The following is a 22062-nucleotide window of genomic DNA, read 5'->3' as shown; positions in this document are numbered from 1 at the left end:
ATAGTGCAGATTTTCATGGCCTATATCTCCAAGAATACCCCTATTCAACACTTGAAACAACCCTTAAACTATAGCTTAATCCAACCCTTGCTTAGCCTAACTTAAACCCTTATTATTATCAAGTATTTAGGTTGATTGTTGTTGGTTTTCTTCTTGTTTTCTTGGCTGCCGAAAAAGAGAGAGAAAAGGGAGAGAAGAAGAGTGTTTTTGAGAGAGAATTTATTAGTGTGTGTGAAATGGGAGTGTAGTGTGTGTTGGAGTGGTGAGTTCCAAGACTTAAGGCATGCAAAATTTGAAATGGAGGGATGTATGTGTGTGAAGGGGGGGGGGGGCGGCCTCATGGGGGGGATTTAGAGGGGTTTTACTTTTTTTTTTTTTATATAAAATCTTGTTGTATAAGTATAAGTGTAGGTGTATGTTAAGTGTGGATTTAATTTGTAAGTGTTTTGTTAGTAAAATATAAGTAATTAGTTGTTTTAGTTAGGAATATGTATATGTGTGTGTAAGTCATGTATATTTATGTGTGTGGATATATTTTTGTATTTTTAGTTGGTTACATAGGTCATTGGTTGTAAATTTGTATTAATTTTTAAGCTTATATGCTTACTTATTAAGTTTTCGACGCTTTTACGTACATAATACGTCCAATTATATTTTTAGTTGAAAATTTTATTTATCATGATCATATCCTCTTGATTTGGTTTTATTTTTGATTTGTTGGGCAATCCATAAGAAATTTTGACTGGTATCTCAATTTATGAGCCTTAAGTTATTATTATCGTATCGATTGATCACCTCTAAAAATTTTTGTTCCGAGGTACTTTCATTGGGAAATTCTTTTACATATCATTAGCTTTAGATTACTAATTTGGGGCATTACCTACTAGCTTCAAGTATAACTAGGGCTTGCGGGAACGTAAACAACCTAACTAGCACATATATAATATTAAAAGTACGGTTGTTACATCAACTAATCACCAAAAGTTATTGTGTGTACGAACTCTAGATCGGCTTTATTGTATTCAACAAGAAATTATGTTTATTGTGAATATAAAACGGATGTGGACTCGTTTACTTCACATAAAACTTGTTTATTTTCATATATATTTTTTATTGTGTGCATAAACTAATCCCAAAAAGTTATTGTGTGCATGTCACGTAAGCAGTCAACGTGAAAGTGGTGACCGACTAACTTCTTACCCGGTAACTTTTGTTTACTATGGGACTCTTGACTTTTCAGGATTAGTTAACTGCATTTCGACGCACTTAGCCTTATATTATACTAGTTTTAATTCTAGTTCTAACACATCACACTAATATTTCAGTAAGTTTATATCGAGTAATGTTATATCTTTGCAATTTTTATATATCTCAATCTTTTATATAAAATATAATATACACAATAAAATATATATTATATATTATACTAGTCCTAATACCCGTACGATGTACGGTAACTATAGAGATTTTATTATAAAGAAATTTGAATAATTAGAGACCAACTACTGAAAATATACACACCCGTTAGGTTTATGTAATTGCAACACTTTTACAAAGTGTTGCATTACTAAAATGCAACATTTAATATAAACGTGTTGTTTTATAATCAATATTATATAAAATACAACACTTTCTAACAATGTTTTCATAACCAGACTGGAAGGAGACCGGTTTTTTTACTGGTCACTGGTCGGATCGGTTGGTTCGGTTGAACCGAATTAAAGAACCGGGTAACATTATAAGTCTAATAAAATATATATATATATATATATACTACATATAAAAAATCATAATATAAATATAAATACATCAAAAACCCCAATAAGAAGTAAACACGGGCAACGTATTGCAACTCCGACAAAGATATCGCACCTCTCTCATGTGAGTCAACCCCGATGTGAACTAGATTCCGGCAGAGATCACTGACAATGTGTCGCAACTCCGGTAGAAATTACCCGCAATGTGTTCTAGGCAGAGGTTATGAGTAACGTGGTGCAATTCCGTGGACATCACCGCAATTTAGAATTTTTTTAGCTCAAGTCAACCATATTCCGTGGACATCACCGCAATTTAGAATCTTTTTTAGCTCAAGTCAACCAACAGTCAGCAACCGGTTGACTGGTTCACTGTTCGACCACCGGTTCCCCGAGTTCACACCGGTTCCCAGCCCATGGACCAGTGTATTAATAACAATCTACAGCCGATTCCACATACTGGTCTTGAAAGTCCCATCCCAGCCCATTATTCATGTTTTGGATTTTTATCTCCCTGTATCTATACTTCCAATAAATGTGTTTTATTAAATAGAGTTTATTTAATTAAGATAAAGAGAATAATAATTGTTCACTAACTATATTTTTAAAGGGATGGTTTTTTGATATAAAAGCTAATATTTTTTTTTTATTTTAACCAAAGTTCAAATTTTGACAATTATATACATCACCAAAAACCAAAGTCATGGCTGTTGAAACAACCCCAAAAATTACTAGAAGATCAGGAAACTATCCACCCACATTATGGTCTTACGATCATCTCCAATCGCTAACCAGCGTATATACGGTATACCATGCATATATGTATTTTACGTCGTTTTTAGCAATATTTGATCTACAAAATTTCATTAATTAGTTTATACTTTTGATTTCGTTCAATTTAGCTTTTAATTTCTTTGAGATATATAGCGACTATCTACATATCAACGTATAATCGATTTTTTGATTAATAATGTATGCGTACTTTGTTGTAATTGGCATGTATACATAGGGAGAGGAGTGCATGGCAAGATCAGAAGTTCTGAAAGAAGAAGTACGGACTTTGATTGACAACGAAAATTTAAAGTCCGAGAATCCATTAAGCATGCTTAATTTGATTGATTATTTGGAGCGACTTGGCATAGCATATCATTTTGTAAATGAAATAAGCAATGCCTTGGAAGATATGTATGAATGCTACTACAAAAGTCCTGAAAAGTGGATTGACATGGATTTAAATCTTAAATCCCTTGGTTTTAGGCTCTTGAGACAACATGGATATCATATCCCTCAAGGTACGTATAAATCGTTATATATTATATTGTACTAGCTAGTTTAATTTAATTGACAACTAACCCTGAAAAATATTCTGATATGTGTATTTATAATTGTATTTGGCTATATCGATCGAGTAGAGATTTTTGGGGATATGAAGGATACAACAATTGGTATCGTCGGCAAGGGACACTTGAATGAAGAATATGTTGTTTGTATGCTTAACTTGTACGAGGCGTCTTATCTTTCGGTAGATGGTGAATATATATTGGATGATGCTAGAGATGTCACAACAAAATATTTGAATGCAATTAATATTAGTCATCTAGACAACATTATTATTGATGATCGATATATTTCGTCCTTAATAAGTCATGCATTGGCTTTACCACTTCAATGGAGGGTTGCAAGGGTAGAATCAAAATGGTTTATTGAGGCTTATGCGATTAGAACCGATATGAATCCCATGTTGCTTGAGTTTGCCAGATTGGACTACAACATGCTCCAAGCAATTCACCAAGAAGATTTGAAATATGCATCAAGGTATATATTAATTAATACTTATAAAGAGATGGTAATATAAGGCTGCTAAACAACCTTATATTCATTTTTTCCTACTAATATATAATACATATCAACGAAACTTTTATAATTTTTTTTTATTCAAACCTCTAATAAATTAATTAATTTGCAGATGGTGGAATAATACAAGTTGGGATAGGAAGCTGACCTTTGCTCGAGATCGGTTGGCGGAGAGTTTTCTATGGACAATTGGTCTCAACTATCGTCCTGAATTTAGCAATCTAAGAAGAACATTAACAATGGCTATTGCCATGATTACAACCATTGATGATGTGTATGATGTGTATGGTAGTTTGGAAGAACTTGAACAATTTACTAAAGTCGTTGGCAGGTTAACCAATTATTAAAACCAATTATTCACCTACTTTCAATTTCTTGGCCGGATTCATTTACTAGATATGTACATTAATTAATCTTTCATTAGATTGATCTAAATGCGTACTTTTTTTTTTCTTATACTTAATAACTAGATGGGATATCAATGTGATCCAAGAACTCCCCGACTATATGAAAACATGTTTCTTTGTACTCCATAACACCATAAATGAGATCGCATATGAAACGTTTACTGACTCAGGATTCGTCATCCTTCCTTACGTTGTGAAAGCAGTACGTAACTAATCCATCGATCACTTCTCTCTTTAACTATATATATATATAGGGAAGTGATATTCGTACCACTTATTTTGATTGATATATGTACCACAACTGTGCATTTCCGACTTGTACTGTCAGCTATACAATATGTACATTGTGGTACAATAATCAAAGATAGTGGTACGAATATCACTTCCCATATATATATATATATATATATATAGTTATAACATATGCGCGCATAAAATTAGTAATGCAAATATAACTTTTGTAGTGGGAAGATTTATGCAAGGGATACCTTGTGGAAGCAAAGTGGTACCACAATGGACATATGCCAACGCTCGAACAGTACTTGGAAAATGCTTCGGTTACGATTGCAGTTCCTTTAAATCTCATGCATATTAACTTTTCGTTACCATTAGAAACTTGTTCAACTGAAGAAGTTTTGCAAAACATGGAGAAAACCGAGAACATGGTTCGCTACTCTGCTTTAATCTTGCGACTCGCTGATGACTTGGGAACATCCTCGGTAACTATATATTTACTTCCTCTGTTCGTTTCATCTTTATATGTCTTATAAAGTTTGACCTGTGGAATCTTTATCTTCAACTCGACAGTAAATATGAAGTTGGGTGAAAAACTCTTCACATACCAATTTATCTGAATGATGTCGCGTTATATATGAGTTATTATCAATAGTAAGAAATTTGAATCCTCCTCTTGTTTTCTTAACTAAGGGTGAAATGGAAAGAGGGGATGTTCCGACATCGATCCAGTGCTACATGCATGAGAATGGGGCAACTGAAGAAGAAGCAAGAGCATATGTGCAAATGTTGATCTTGGAGACATGGAAGAAACTTAACAAAGAACTTATTGGGGGTACGGCTAAATCTCTGTATCTAAAGGAATTTGCCAACTGTGCCGCGAACTTTGGTAGGATGGCGCAATTTATGTACCATGAAGCAGATGGCCATGGTGGACGTCCGGATGTCACTAAAACTCATATCTTATCGCTCCTTGTCAATCCAATCTAAGATTCTGCAACAATCTTGTGAAATCTTCATTGGAGATGCATGGAGTACTCTTGGACTTTGTTTTATCTAAAGTTATACTAGATGTCAATCATTGATATTAATCTTGTTTTCTTGCCACTTTGTAATGGTTGTTTAATTGGTTGTGCTAGTTTGTAATGTTGTGTAATTGGTTGCTCTTAGGCTAGTATACATATTCATGGCATGTCATGTTTATGAACTATAGCCACATTACTTGTACTCAACTATTAATGTTGTGTAATTGGTTGCTAGTATACATATTCATGGCATGTCATGTGTATGAACTATAGCCACATTACTTGTACTCAACTATTAAATGTTGTTATAATATATTAATCGGGGTATCCTTTACCAAAAAAAAAATTAACTAAACCTTTATATATCTTTAGGCCAGTGCTTAAAAAGGGTCAGCTTTTTGGAGTTTTTTCTCTGCCACATCAGCATCACATAACCCATGACTCCCCTCAGGACACTCATTATCTATAAGCAAGAGCTTCTCAGAACTTCGTTACACATCATCAATTATTTTATAATTTATCCCACACATACAAATACACATATATACACATACTATACACTACACATATATAAAACAAAACAAAAAACTTCAGCCGACCCCACCTCCTTCCGTCCTTGCACTTCTTCGTGTGGACTCCGACAGAAAGACGCACCACAAGGAGGATGGGTGTCAATAAGCTTCCAGCGTCCTATGGTTTCAAGACGCAAGCCATGGACACTTATAAGCACTAGGGGTGTTCATTATTTGGATTAACCAAATAACCCACTCAATCCATTTGACATGTGTATTATTTGGATAGGGTTATTCGGATTTGATTTGGTGTTTGGGTGAAACCGATTAAAGAAGTCGTTAAATGGTTCGGTTTTGGTTTAGATAAATTACAATTGGGGTCCAACCGAAACCCGATTAAGCATTTAACATTTAATAAAAACTATAATAACTTAATCTAAATGACATAAATACAACTCTAATTTTGTAAATACGTTAAACCTAAAAGTAAAAATACACGTATTTATTTCAATAACCTTGCATGAATAAATAAAATGGTGTGCATTGAAATTCGGTTTTTATGATTATTCAAATATATTGAATCAAAGTCTGAAAGCGGTTTTTATTTGGGTAATCCAAAACCCAACCAAATAACCTGAATTTTATTTGGGTGGTTTGGATTGGGTGGCCACATATATGGATTGGGTATTGGGTGGTTTATTAATTATTAAAAAACCAATTAAGCCAAACCGAATAACTCTACTCTCCCAAAACCCGACCGAATGAACACCCCTAATAAGCACCACCACCCTTGTGTATACAATAAACATTGAAATACTTTGCGTTTGTCCAATCCAGTGATGTATAAGGTGTTCTTTTCTGTACTTTTTTATTTTCTATTTAATATTTATGTGCAAGTTGGTACCTAATTAAACATATCGACTCGACAATTAGCGTGCTAAAGGGATCAATCACGTACCTTTTCTATTTATATCTTTTTAATCACAAGCGTACAGACTAATGTAAACATTATATCTTAGGTTTGTTCGAAATTACACTGGCAATATCTACAATTTACAAAATTACCGGCCAAGACATACTCAATATTGTTGTCAAAAACTTACACTAATTATACTTATCGCTGACGGCTGTCTATTGGTCGTTAAGTCAAGCTACGTGTCATATTGCACATAAAGTATCAAAACCATAATTTTGTGTATATTTCAAATATCATTCGTGTAATTTACAAAAAAAAAAATATTAAGATATTTTACACCTATATTTCATTTATTAAGTGAGATAGATATTCTATATTAAAATTGACATTTATATATTTAAAAAAAACTTGTCATAAAAAAAAATTTTTGAAAATATATCATCAAACAATATGAGTTTTAGGCTTAGAATTTAATTTCAGACTAGGGGGGGAGTGGGAGGGATTTATGAGAATTTATGGGCCAGCCTTGGGAAGCATACCACCACCACTTGTAAATTTATGGTTAAGAGGGTTAATGGGAGGATAATATACCCTTTGTTGATAAATGGAGAGAGAAGCACATGGGAGCGTCTACAAGTGGGCCCAGGAAGAAAAAAAGAGCCGTTGGCTCTGTTTTTTTATTTTAAGAAACTCCTTTTCTTTATTTTACATCTATATATATATATATATATATACATACATCTACCAATTTAACTTCAAAAACTCAAACAAAAACATATATCTATTCAAACCCAAAAACCTTTTCACCTAAAAATGTCTTCAAGTTCTTCCGATGAACTTATCATCCCACCTCCGTTTCCCCAATTATCTATCGGTAGTACGTTTGATTTTTTTCAAAACGCGATCAACGAAATAGAAGAACTTGAAGACTCGGGAAGCTCTCGTGAAAGCCGAACCTATATCGATCGCGAGAAAGAAGCCGCGCATAGCAAACTCATGCGCGCCTACTTCGGCGAAAACCCAAAGTTTGGGGAGCGTTGGTTTCGCCATCGCTACCGTATGAGCCAACGTTTGTTTTTGAAGATTGTCGCCGACATTGAAGCTACTTTCCCGTATTTTCGAGATGGAGTAGACGCGAGGGGAAAAAAGAGTTTCTCGCCGATTCAAAAATGCACGTCGGCAATTAAACTACTTTCAACGGGTGAACCGGCGGACAACTATGATGATTATCTATGTATGGCCGAAAGAACAAGCCGGGAAACTCTCGAGTATTTTTGTGACGCGGTTATTCATTTGTACAAGCGGGAGTATTTGTGCAAACCGACATCCCACGACGTCGCCTTGCTGTACAATGAGCATGAGGCGCGACACCATCTGCCCGGTATGCTCGGTAGCCTTGATTGTACGCATGTTGTATGGAGGAATTGTCCTAGAGGCTTGAAAGGGCAATACACGCGAGGGGATCACAAAGTGCCGACTATCATGATTGAAGCTGTTGCGTCACAAGATTTATGGATTTGACATTCGTTTTTTTGGTCCTCCCGGATCAAACAACGACATTAATGTGTTGAATCGGTCGCCGTTGTATGATACTACTAGAAATGGAACGGCTCCGAACACGTCATTCACTTTACGCGGCCGCTTGTACAGACGTGGGTATTTGCTTACTGATGGAATATATCCTAAGTGGTCTACGTTTGTAAAAGCGTATCCGCATCCAGTTGATCCAAAGGAAGTGAAATTCAAGCGAGTGCAGGAGGCGGCGAGAAAAGATGCAGAACGGGCTTTTGGGGTGCTTAAGGGAAAATGGAAGATTTTGAAACGTCCAATCCAGATTATGGATAAGGAGAAGATAGGGAAAGTCGTCGACACATGTTGTATATTACATAACATGATCATAAAGGACGACGGGAGGGCTATCTCACCGGTTCATATAATAGATCCACCGGTGCCTGCAGCTTACGATCCTAGAGTTCTACGAGAGTTACATGACGAAAACGTCCATCATCGTCTTCGGTATGATTTAACGGAGCATGTATCGACGGTGGATTTGGCATACCTCGATGACCCAGCAGCTCAACAACCACCGATCGAGGATTTGATTTAGTATTATGTAGTTTATTTAGTTTTTTAAAAAAATGTTGCATCGTATTTTTCTTTTACTAGTTTATGTAATGTTATGTTTTTTAAATATTAAATAAAATGTTAGGTATTATTGTTAAATTGTTTAAGTTATAAAAAAAAAGAAAAAAGAAAAAAATAATAATTTGGGAGGGTTGAGAATTTATCGGCCGCCAGTAAAAAGGGTTGGGAGGGTTGATTGAGAGGGTTGGAAGGTTAAATTGAGTTGTAAGGATTTTATTGGTGGAATTTGGGAGGGTTGATAAATTCCCCCATATCCACTCCGCCCCCCCTAATGACTAACCCTTAAATTTCAAATCTAAAACGCTAAAGAATGCTAATCTGGGGCGAAAAATTAAATCTATATAATTATTAAAACAGTAGTTAACCGGACGATTCTAAAGGTTCTAAAAATCATACCCTTCTTATAAGATTGCCATGTAAGATGATGGCTTATGTGACATCCTCATATATTCTTTACAATATTTTACCTATAGAATATAAATAAAATAATGGAATAAAAGGAGATAAAAAATATAAAACACAGAAAAGGTGAAACAAATCGTCACACTCAAAATGAAAAAATGGTTAGACATGGGACATTATATTAATCTTTTTGGCAATTATTTTTTTTTTTTTTGTCTCTAACAATAATAATATGTAATATAAATAACATAGTCCGTATATATCCAATCTTTGAAATTCAATAGACCTTTATATTATAGGAACTTAAATCTTTATAACTAGGAACATGATATCATTTTTCAAAACAAACACCAATGTTCATTCTATAAATATATCGATCAAGAGTTTTTGAGATTATCTTTTTTTTCATATAACATAAATAATCTCTAAGTTTTTAGATTATTTTTTTTAATTGTCTTTTTATAAGTATATCATGATTGTAATTAGTTGTTGTGTAATTTAATTGTTTTTACAAGTATATCATGGTTGGAATTAGTTATTCGTTGTGTAAGTTCTTATTTTCATTTGCTGTGTAATTTAATTGTTTTTACAAGTATATCATGGTTGGAATTAGTTGTTCGTTGTGTAAGTTCTTATTTTGATTTAACATACATATGTAACTTTTTAATTGATTAATTATTACTCAATTTATATTGGGTTTTTCAAGTATTTCATCGTTGGAGTTAGTTTTTGATTGGATATCTTATTATTGGAGACCACACTTTTATTGTTTGGCTTAAATTGTGTTGAAGTCATATGATCATGATCTATCTAAAAACTCCTTAAACAAGTGAACATCTAAAGTAATAAATATTATTCGAACAGCCTTGACGGTATCACATGAATGATTTTCAGCTAATCCTAGAACTACCATGAGGCTTCCCATCTTAGAATTAAGATACGTTTACTGTCACCATGTTTAATCGTAAGTGTTACGATAAATGCTTTCACCTTTAAAGTAGTCTTTTCAATGCAAGTTATATTAGAATGTTGTGAACTATACGACTGAAATATTTTTTTCACGTAATCTGTATTTGAATTGAATGATAAATACTTTGAAATTTCATTTCTTTGTAGTTATTTTTTTTATTGTTGATGTTTCCGATTACTTTCTAAAGTCTTAGGCAACTAAAAATACATACAATATGTATTTATTTAGTTGGTTGGTTATGAAACAAACAATGTAGCATTACCCCTTTTAAAAGCTTACGTTTTAAGATTTGCACAATAGTGATGGCTTCGATTTTGGTTGTTAATATTCAAAACTTAATCACAGACGTCATTCTTATTGCATGGATGAACCACGCTGCACAGGCAGTGAACCGGGACACTGAAAAAACACCATCCACTTTGTTAACCCATTTACTCTTAAATTTTCTTATGTGATGAAACAATTTTTTAGGAAAATCAGGAGGGCATAATATACAGGAGAATCAACTAAATTTTTAGGAAAACGAATTTTTAGTGTACAGCTGATTTTTAATTTTATGATGATTGGATAGTTATTGGTAGATAACTAGATATCTATATCTATATAATTATTAAAACAGTAGGAATCTTAAGAATTTTAAAGGGTTTTAAAAAATAAAACATATTTTATAAAAATACCACCTAGGATTAAAACTTTTGTGTCATTCTCATACATTTCCTTATTATTTCATGATAAAAAAAGTGATAAATTTGATTATATATTAAAAAAAGGTTAAAAAAAAACAAAAGACAAACAAACCGTCCAAATAGAAAACGGCGAAAAAGTAGTACACCATAGGCGACAAAGTAGTTCAGCATTTTTATACATTGTATCATATTCTTTGGCAATTATTTTCTTTTTCAATGTACCAATAATAATAATCATAAATTAAATTAAATTAAAAAAATAGATATAATTCTAATTGCATAGATACATATTCATAGATCTATATCCCGTATATATTCATCACATATATATCTTCTTTTCTTATAAGATCTAATCTTTCAAATTATATAAACCCTTATATTATAGGAATTCAAATCTTTATAATTTGGAATATGATATCTTTTACGCAAAAAATACATCACTGTTCATCTTATATATATCGATCAAGAGTTTTTGAAATTATCTTCTCCTTCCGTATCTCTTTTTTGCTCGAAATCTGTAAGTTTTTAATTCATTTATTTATTTTTTTTAAACTGTTTTTTACAAGTATATCATGGTTGAATTAGCTGCTGTGTAAGTTCTCATATTGATCTAACAAAAACATGTAATTTTAAGATTACTTGACATATTAATTATTAACTGTTATCATGGTTAATTAACTGTTGTGTAAGTTCTCAAATTGATTTAATAAAAACATGTAATTTTAAGATTAATTGAGTTATTAATTATTAATTGGTCACCAAAGAAGGTTAAGTGACTGTGATATCGATTGTGATGTCAGAAAAGATAAAAGGTAATCAGAATGTTCCAGGAATTAACCATGAAGGCATGAACTATAGCATAATTGATTTCCACAAGATAAACCTGTAGATGAACTATTTACTAATGCATAAAATAACTTTTTTAACTAGCCACGCATCGCGCGGGGTAAAATACCTAGAATATTATAAAATAGGATTGGGCGTCAGACCTTGTTTTTTATCCCTTTAATCCAAGGGGATGTCATCACATCGTACAAAAAAAAAAAATATATTCGTCGTTTATTTTTAGTTTGTTGGTAATTTTTAAAATAGTTTTCTGTTCAAAAGAAGAAATTATAAATAAATAAACTATATAAAATGAAAAAAACTAATAAAAACTAATTAAAAATTAACGGTTGTCATGGTTCTCATCCTATAATTAAATAATAATGATATGTATAAAAATAGATGCATTCTTCTATCAATTATTTTTCTTAATATACGATTTTGATACTTCACATGCACGACACGTGGCTTTTGAAAGAAACGAACTCGACTCGACTAATTTGTTTTTTTACAGTTGACTTTGTTTGACCAATCTTATAATTAGAAAATTTTTGGACCAAAAAAATGTGAAAAACTTAAAATATTCAAATTCAAAATCTAACAAATTAGAACAGGTATTTTAATATGTTGTAATAAACAATATTGTATTCTTATAATTTTCAATTTAAAAGATGCATTATTTATTTTTAACAAATTTTTACAGAAATGATAAATTATTTATCATGTAACGTATGGGTTTAATCTAATATTTTTATAAAGTAAAAAATTCTTAGCGATATTAAATAATGAGTGTTCATTTTTATATGCGGTGGAACTTGAACTATATTTCAAATATTTCGATTGGTTTAATTTTATTAATTTTAATACTTCAAAAATACTTGAAACTTGAAGGATACAAGGTATACATGCAAGAGTGTTTTTAATTAAAAACATGAGTGTAAATAATGTTATATCATCAATGGGGTATTTTACACATTCTTTCACATCGATGTTTATTTTTTTTTTCCATAACGCCCAAACATGTTTCTCCATGGGTATTCATAGAATATATATCTTCGACTAAGCTTAGACATGTTTTTAGAAGTTTGTAGAATCTTTTAAATAATTGGTGATAATGGAAAGGATAATGATGAACATGCTTAATAAATATGTCTAATCTATTCAATTTTTAACATATAAATTTCTGTTATAAATGATATATATTAATAGTGTGACTATCCATGTACATAACCTATAATCATTTATGATTATAAGGTTCTTAGATCCCTATAAATAGTGACATTGTATTAGTACTAGATATATCAATAATATAAGAACCCTTTTACTCTCTACTTTCTTATGTCTTTGTAATCTTTCTGAGTCATTGTTATCTAATACGTTATCAGCACGACTTGCTCTTCGATTAAGATCCCATCATCTTAAGGTATAGAATATAGTCTAAATCATCATTATCTTTAATCTTTCAAACATGATCCGTATTATAATTCATATGATACTGGGTTGTGTTAGAAAGGTATTTTGTCTTCTTTTATCCTACTAAAATAACTCATATTGCAATATAATTCTTGATCTTTTTTTTTTGAACTAAAGATCATCACAATGGTTTTTTTTTGGTAGGCATATTTTCTATAAAGAAACATAATAGTAAAGTAAAATAAAATAAAAATAATAGTACTGGGAATTTTGTTGAAGACATGGTTACAATACATTTTTAGTTGCTTTCACAACGAATATGAAAAGATGCGTGTTATTGTTGGTTTTCAATTTCCTTTATAGTATTAAATTTTGTTTTTACAAGCATGCACGTTTATTTTTGTATATTAATACTCGTAATTTAGGGTAGGGTCCACATGCATTAGAATCCACCGTCAAAATCCAAAAGCCATTTTTTTTGTAAAGTCCCTAAACAATATTTTACAATGAACTAGTAATATATGGTGTACATGTTAATATGTTATAACTTATTTTTATCTATCACAGAGGTTATCTGAAAGGTTATACCATATATATTATCAACTTGTTTCATCTTTGATTTACATACGTACTAACTGTCTTCGAGTTTTATATTCGCTTGTTACAATCTCAATAACATATATTAATCCATGTATGTTTATTTAATATAGTTAATCATGTCGAATCTTGCAAAACTTGAGTTTGCGGCACTAGATATCACTGGGAAAAATTACTTGTCATGGGTATTGGATGCCGAAATCCATTTGGATGCTAACAATCTTGGGGATACAATTAAAGAAGAAAATACGACTAGTGCCCAAGATAAAGCAAAGGCAATGATATTTTTACGCCATCATATCCATGAGTCATTGAAAAATGAATACCTCACTGTGAAAGACCCACTTGTCCTATGGACCAATTTGAAGTCGAGGTATGACCACCAAAAATCGGTGATATTGCCAAATGCTCGTCATGAATGGCACAGTTTAAGATTGCAAGACTTTAAGTCTATAAGTGAGTATAACTCAGCCATGTTTAGAATCACATCACAAATGAATTTATGTGGTGCTGATATTACTGATGAGGATATGTTGGAAAAAACATTTTCCACCTTTCATGCCTCAAATATTGTCTTGCAACAACAATATCGTGAAAAGGGCTTTACCAAATATAGTGAATTAATATCATGTTTACTTGTGGTCGAGCAAAATAATGAACTCTTAATGAAAAACCACGAGGCCCGTCCGGTTGGTGCAGCCCCATTCCCTGAAGCGAATGTGGCAACATATAATGGCCAAAGTGGAAGTCAAGGACGTGGTCGTGGCCATTATCGTGGTCGTGGTCATGGTCGTGGTCGTGGACGTGGGCGTGGATATGCTCGAGGAAATTATCAAGGTATTCAATTCAAAAACAAGGGAACCCACCAAAAGTTGCATGATAGTGAAATGAAAAACAATGATGACAAAGGGAAAAAGAAAAATAGAACCCCATCAAATACATGCTATCGATGTGGAGGCAACAACCATTGGGCTCGTACATGTCGCACACCTAAACACTTGGTAGAACTTTATAAACAATCAATCAAAGACAAAGGAAAAGGGATAGAGTCAAATTTCACATACAAAGATGGGGTTGATGCTCCCAAAGAAAACACCAATGCAACTAATCTGGATTATAATGATTTCCTTATCGAGCAAGCTAATTTTGATTTTGGTAATGTCATGGCTGATACAACCCATTTGGATGCCTCCAACTTTTCCCTTAATATGGATGATTAGAATTTATGCTATGTTATTTTCTTTTATGTTTTGTTAAGACATTCTCGTTTGAGATTTGTCATGTCTTGTCTTGAAAACTTGGAACATGTTATGGAATAATTTTTTTTTAATTACTTGTATATCCTTTATTTATGGAACTTTATTTTTCTTTTGAAGCACATGGAGTATTTAACTAATGGAGGAGATGGATGTCTTATTGACAATGCTTCTACACATACAATTCTAAAGAAAAAAAGATATTTTTCTAATTTATCTTTGAAAGAGGCGAATGTTGGTACTATATCTGGAAAATCCAAATTAATTGAAGGTTTTGGAGAAACTTATATTGTTCTACAAAATGGAACTCCACATAAAATTAACAATGCATTATTTTCTCCATTATCTCAAAGAAACCTAATAAGCTTTAAAGATATTCGTCAAAATGGATATCATCTTGAGACTACTTGTGAAAATGATGATGAGTACCTTCAAATTACAAATGTGATTTCGGGTAAAAAGCATGTGTTAGAAAAATTACCCGCACTTGCCTCGGGTTTGTATTGTACTAAAATTAGTGTAGTTGAATCAAACGCGGTCATAAACCAGAAGTTTATGGACCAAGAAAACTTTATCATTTGGCATGACCGGCTAGGCCATCCCGGATCAGTTATGATGCGAAAAATTATTGAAAATTCATGTGGACATTCTTTGAAGAACCAGAAGATTCTTCAGTCCAAAGACATTACATGTGTCGCATGCTCACAGGGAAAGTTAATTATCCGACCATCACCAGTCAAAGTGGGGACAAAATCTTTGAGTTTTTTGGAAAGGATACATGGGGATATATGTGGACCTATACACCCCTCTAGCGGACCATTTAGATACTTTATGGTCCTAATTGATGCATCAACCAGATGGTCACATGTATGCTTACTATCAAGTCGTAATATGGCATTTGCACGACTACTAGCTCAATTGATAAAGCTGAGAGCACAATTCCCGGATTACCCCATCAAGAAAATTCGGTTGGACAATGCTGGTGAATTTACATCCCAATCATTTAACGTTTATTGCATGTCTATTGGGATAACTGTAGAGCATCCTGTACCTCATGTACATACACAAAATGGACTCGCTGAATCACTTATCAAGCAAATCCAAATGGTTGCAAGGCCAATGATTATGAAATCAAAACTACCAGTAACTGCTTGGGGGCATGCAGTTTTACATGCAGCAGCACTAATTCGCATCAGGCCAACGAGTTACCATACCTCCTCCCCATTAAAGTTGGTTTTTGGTCAGGAACCAGATATTTCCCATTTAAGGATCTTTGGTTGTACTGTATATGTTCCTATCGCTCCACCACAACGCACAAAGATGGGACCTCAAAGAAGGTTAGAGATATATGTTGGGTATGAATCACGATCAATCATTAAGTATTAAGAGCCATCAACAGGAGATTTGTTTACGGCTCGATTTGCTGATTGTCATTTTCTTGAATTAACTTTCCCAACATTAGGGGGAGATGAAAAGCAACTGAAAAATAACAATATAACTTGGAGTGAATTATCATTATCTCATCTTGATCCTCGAACTAAAAGTGTGAACTAGAAGTTCAAAGGATAATTCATTTACAAGGATTAGCGAATCAATTACCAGACGCATTCACTGACCCAAAGAGAGTGACCAAGTCACATATACCAGCTGCCAATGCTCCAATGAAAATAAGTGTCCCAGAGGGACAACCACGTGTTGGTAATGAGTCAAAACCACGTCTCAAACGTGGTAGACCAATCGGTTCCAAAGATAAAAATCCTCGAAAGAAGAAAGGAGCAAATAATGTCTATGGTCAAGTCGAGGTAATGTTAACACCGGAAAAGGAGTCTCTTGGAGAGACACTAGACATGATGGTTCCCGAAGAACCTCAGGTACCTGAAAATGAAGAGATCTCAATAAATTATATCATGTCTAGGAAGGTATGGAATCGAAATGAAATCGACGTCGATGATAGTTTTTCATATAATGTAGCGCTAGAAGTAATGGAAAACAATGAGGATCAAGAACCAAAATCTGTTGATGAATGTAAACAAAGAAATGATTGGCCAAAATGGAAAGACGCAATCAAGGCAGAATTAGATTCCCTAAATAAACGAGAAGTTTTTGGACCGGTGGTCCATACACCTCAAGGTGTAAATCCTGTCGGCTATAAATGGGTCTTTGTACGAAAGCGTAATGAGAAAAATGAAATTGTCCGATACAAGGCAAGATTGGTAGCACAAGGATTCTCACAAAGACCTGGGATTGATTATGAGGAGACATATTCTCCAGTGGTGGATGCGACAACTTTCCGTTATCTTATTAGTCTGGTAATACGAGAAGGGATTGATCTGCGTCTAATGGATGTTGTAACAACCTATCTCTATGGCTCACTTGATACCGATATCTACATGAAACTCCCTGAAGGGTTCAAATTGCCAAATTCATGTAAATCAAGTTCTCGAGAACAACTTTCAATTAAATTAAATAAATCATTATATGGGCTGAAACAATCTGGGCGTATATGGTATAATCGCCTTAGTGAGTATTTATTGAAAGAAGGTTACAAAAATGATTCAGTATGCCCGTGTATCTTCATGAAAAGGTCAAGTTCAGAATATGTGATAATTGCCGTATATGTTGACGACTTGAACATAATTGGAACTCCGGGGGAGCTTCAAAGGGCGGTTGAATATTTAAAAAGGGAATTTGAAATGAAAGACCTAGGAAAGACGAAATTTTGTCTGGGGTTACAAATTGAACATCTCAAGGGTGGAATCCTTGTGCATCAAGAAACATATGCAGAGAAAGTACTGAAAAGATTTTACATGGAAAAATCACATCCCTTGAGTACCCCAATGGTTGTAAGGTCGCTTGATGTTGAGAAAGACCAATTCCGACCCCCGAGCGATGAGGAGGAAATTCTTGGTCCAGAAATACCGTATTTAAGTGCAATTGGTGCACTAATGTTTCTTGCTAGCCATACGCGACCAGATATATCATTTTCGGTAAACTTATTGGCAAGATATAATTCATGCCCAACAAGAAGGCATTGGAATGGGGTAAAACAAATTTTTCGATATCTTTAAGGTACAAAAGATATGGGTTTGTATTTTACAAATCAATCGAAAACAAGTTTGGTTGGTTATGCAGATGCAGGGTATTTATTTGATCCTCACATTGGACGATCTCAAACTGGATATCTATTCACAAGTGGAGGCACCGCAATTTCATGGCGTTCTGTAAAGCAAACAATCACAGCCACATCGTCAAACCATGCAGAATTATTGGCGATTCATGAAGCTAGCCGAGAATGTGTTTGGTTAAGGGCTGTAATACAACACATTCGTGAGTCTTGTGGCATATCTTCGAGAGATGAAGGGCCGACAATTTTACACGAAGACAACGCAACATGCATTGCACAACTAAAGGAAGGGTACATCAAAGGTGATAGAACAAAGCACATCTCACCAAAGTTCTTCTTCACACATGATCTGCAAAAGAATGGAGATATCAGCATCCAACAAATTCATTCAAGCGAAAACTTGGCAGACTTGTTTACCAAATCACTTCCGACCTCTACATTCAAGAAGTTGGTGCATGGGATTGGAATGCGTCGAATCAAGGAGCTTAACTGATTATCATCAGGGGGAGAAAATACGCGCTGCACTCTATTTCCCTTAGCAAGGTTTTGTCCCACTGGGTTTTACTTGCAAGGTTTTTAACGAGGCAACATCATGCGTATGAAATGGATAGTCAAGGGGGAGTGTTATAAATGATATATATTAATAGTGTGACTATCCATGTACATAACCTATAATCATTTATGATTATAAGGTTCTTAGATCCCTATAAATAGTGACATTGTATTAGTACTAGATATATCAATAATATAAGAACCCTCTTACTCTCTACTTTTTTATGTCTTTGTAATCTTTGTTAGTCATTGTTATCTAATAATTTCACATTTTTCTCTTTCCTAATATGTATTATTGATCTTGTTATGTGTCAATCATTTATTATAAGGCATACTATTAAGCCTACATTTTAGGCACATTAATCATTTTCCGGAAGAAAAATGTAAAGATATGTAACCAATTTTGTATGGTTGAAGGTAAAATTAAAAAAATCGAAAGATTTATAAGGATTAAAAAATATTTGTACTAATATAATCTGACAACTAAAAAAACACCTATAGACGTCCTTAACGTTAAAGATGCCCTCAGGTTCTAAAAAGTTTTCGTACATATATGACTAAGAAGAAAATGGATAGTCAAAGTGATGGGAATACACATATTGTTAACTCAATGAACATCAATCCCGATTCTAACAGCTCAATCAAAGATTCAAGTGGAAGTTCAAGCCCAAAACAGAAGTGGGTTACTCTGGCCCAAAATGAAGAATCAATAAAAGAATCCAACAATTGAGGCCAAATTGTCCTTTTTATATTATTTCCATGCTTTTAGATATTATTTAGTAAATTATGAATTAGTCTTTTTTATTATTCTAGTCAACTACAAGTTTAGGAACACGTGGTCATGTAATGTAGTGGGTATTTTTTCTTCTGAATCTTTATGTACTACTTTGGAAAAGATTGAAGGGCAGACTTGAATTATTCCAATTATAGTTACTCTTTACGAAGGGTATTTTCCATTGCTATCTCAATATTTCAGCGGTAATTTGAGAGGTGATCTTGGAAACCTAATCACAGGGCCTCGTGGTGAGTCTGTATCGAGCATCCTGAGGTTAGTTAACTACTCAATAATCAAGCTAGTGGTGTACCTGTAACTAGTGTGATTATTGTTATTTTCGTAGCATTATAATTTCGGGTAATTTGAATCAAACTAATTAGCAAATTGCTATTATCTGGTATCAAAGCTATGGGAATGGATACCCGAAATAGTACCGAATTGAAGAAACTGATTGCTGAAGCTTTAGAAACTGATCGAAGGGAAATGACACAACAGATGAAGGCTTTACAGGATCAGGTTCAAGAACTGATTATTTCTCAAAATAAAAGGTTCGATGAAGATGTTAATTCGGGAGGCGCTAGCGGTTCAGGCACTGGTGGGGGTGGAGAACATTCTGGTTGGCATCCGAATGACATCAAAGTTGATATTACTGAGTATGATGGTAAGTTGGATCCGGATGAATTTTTCGAGTGGTTACGAACAATAGAGCGGGTTTTTGATTATAAACGGACCACAGAAGAACATAAGGTTAAGATTGTCGCTCTAAAACTTCGTAAATATGCGTCCACTTGGTGGTCAAATGTTTGCTTACAGCGAGAAAAAACTGGGAAAGAAAAGATTCAAACCTGGCCAAAAGATGAAAAAGAGGTTTAAGGAGAAATTTCTTCCTACATATTACATCCAAAGCAGTTTTGCTCAACTGCACTCGTTGAAGCAAGGCACTGGTACCGCTGAAGCATACTCGAGGGAGTTTGAATATCTCCTGATGAAATGTGATGTACCTGTAGATGATCCTCAAACTCTTGTTCGATATCTTGGGGGGTTGGAACCACGAGTTGCTAATATTGTAGAACTACACTCGTATCACACCCTTGCAGAGCTAACCGTATTATCTCATAAAGTGGACATTCAGCAACGGGTCAAAGGAAAACAGGAAACCAATCGTACATTCAATAGGCCTAATCCTTATTCAAAACCCACTTCCAATATTAATCTTAATCAGAATTCAACCACACAACCCATTAAACAAAACACCCAAAACACTGAACCCACCAGAGCACCCTGTCGATGTTTCCGTTGTCAAGGTATAGGGTATATCGCTTCATAGTGTCCTAACAAGCGCATAATTACCCTCGCTGATTTTGAAGCTGTGAATGGTTATGAATATGATCCAGAAGCCGACGAGCCGGTAGTTACTACTGTTGAAGACGTTGAGGAAGTCACCGGACCAGATGATGGTCCCTGTTTAGTTATTCAAAAGGCTTTGAGCACATCGAGTGACCTCAACGAGAATTTACAACGTGAAACAATCTTTCATACGCGTTGTACTATTGCTAAGCGGGTTTGCACAATGATAATAGATGGAGGTAGTTGCACCAACGTCACGTCTCAAACATTGGTGAACAAATTAGCGCTAACTACTCAGCCTCATCCTGCGCCCTATGTTATCCATTGGCTGAATCATGGGAAAGGTATTCAAGTTTCTTGCCAAGTGTAACTTTCATTTAGCATTGCAAATTTTATTCTGATGAGTTATGGTGTGATGTTGTACCGATGGACACGTGCCATGTGTTGCTTGGACCTCCTTGGCAGTTTGACCGTCGTGTCATACACGATGGGTATAGGAATACTTACTCATTCTTTCATAATAATTGAAAGATCGTCCTCACCCCTCTAGTACCATCAATTACACCAACTCCGCCCCCTGGCACTTTATTGCAGTCAGATAACAACATGAGTACCAAGCATATAGAGATTTCTACAGGCGTTCACTTTCACTATTAAGCATAAATCTGGCAAGTTCAACAAGGGAGCCGATGCAATTTCACGCAGGTATAATCTGCTCACATCGCTACAACCAAAAGTTATGGGATTTGATTTATTACCAGCTGCATATACCACAAATTCCGATTTTGGGCAGATTTATGCTACCTGTCAATTACACGCACATGGTGATTATCACTTAGTTTATGGGTTTTTGTTTAAAGGACAACAATTATGTATTCCTCATCATAGCATCAGGTAGTCATTCATACGTGAAGCTCATGAAGGGGGGTTAGCCGGTCATCTAGGTACTGAAAAGATGGTTCATATTTTGCGGAGTCATTTCTACTGGCCCAAGCTAGCTCGGGATGTTGAACACTTCATCAAACGCTGTTTACCTTGTCACCGAGCCAAAGGTAAGTCTTCTCCTCACGGCTTGTGTAACACCCGTTATTTTAAAATCTGGATTTTCAAAAACTTTTGCCTAACGACGTTTAGAAATGCGGAAAACAGAATCGTTAAAACATAATTAACCCTTAATGGATAGTTCATTTATAAAAGTGGTGTTACAACGTACATATCATTAAAATAGTATAAGATAATCCAGATTTGGCACCAACAAAAATGCCAAC

The 22062-nt window shown here is 34.1% G+C and overlaps 3 protein-coding genes across 3 annotated transcripts; all 3 read left to right on the top strand.

Moving 5' to 3' along the window:
* Window positions 1-2433: 2433 nt before the first annotated feature.
* LOC122594109 (R-linalool synthase QH5, chloroplastic-like) lies at window positions 2434-5239 on the top strand (the record flags this gene model as incomplete). Its single annotated transcript, XM_043766581.1, has 7 exons — window positions 2434-2559; window positions 2764-3046; window positions 3167-3569; window positions 3721-3939; window positions 4079-4217; window positions 4480-4734; window positions 4943-5239. Coding segments are annotated over 7 exons (1722 nt in total), but the record flags the coding sequence as incomplete, so codon positions are not given.
* Window positions 5240-7515: 2276 nt separating this feature from the next.
* Window positions 7516-8809, top strand: LOC122591395 (protein ALP1-like). The gene is made up of 2 exons (XM_043763667.1): window positions 7516-8115; window positions 8210-8809. The coding sequence occupies exons 1-2, from the start codon at window positions 7516-7518 to the stop codon at window positions 8807-8809; spliced, it is 1200 nt and encodes a 399-aa protein (XP_043619602.1).
* A 5050-nt stretch (window positions 8810-13859) lies between these two features.
* LOC122591394 lies at window positions 13860-14960 on the top strand. The gene has a single exon (XM_043763666.1). It carries the CDS (start codon window positions 13860-13862, stop codon window positions 14958-14960), a length of 1101 nt encoding a protein of 366 aa, XP_043619601.1.
* Window positions 14961-22062: the final 7102 nt, after the last annotated feature.

Source organism: Erigeron canadensis, chromosome 3, assembly GCF_010389155.1.
Source record: "Erigeron canadensis isolate Cc75 chromosome 3, C_canadensis_v1, whole genome shotgun sequence".
In the NCBI taxonomy this organism is placed as follows: domain Eukaryota; kingdom Viridiplantae; phylum Streptophyta; class Magnoliopsida; order Asterales; family Asteraceae; genus Erigeron; species Erigeron canadensis.
Note: the sequence above shows the minus strand (reverse complement) of the source record. Positions and strands in the feature narration are given on the sequence as shown.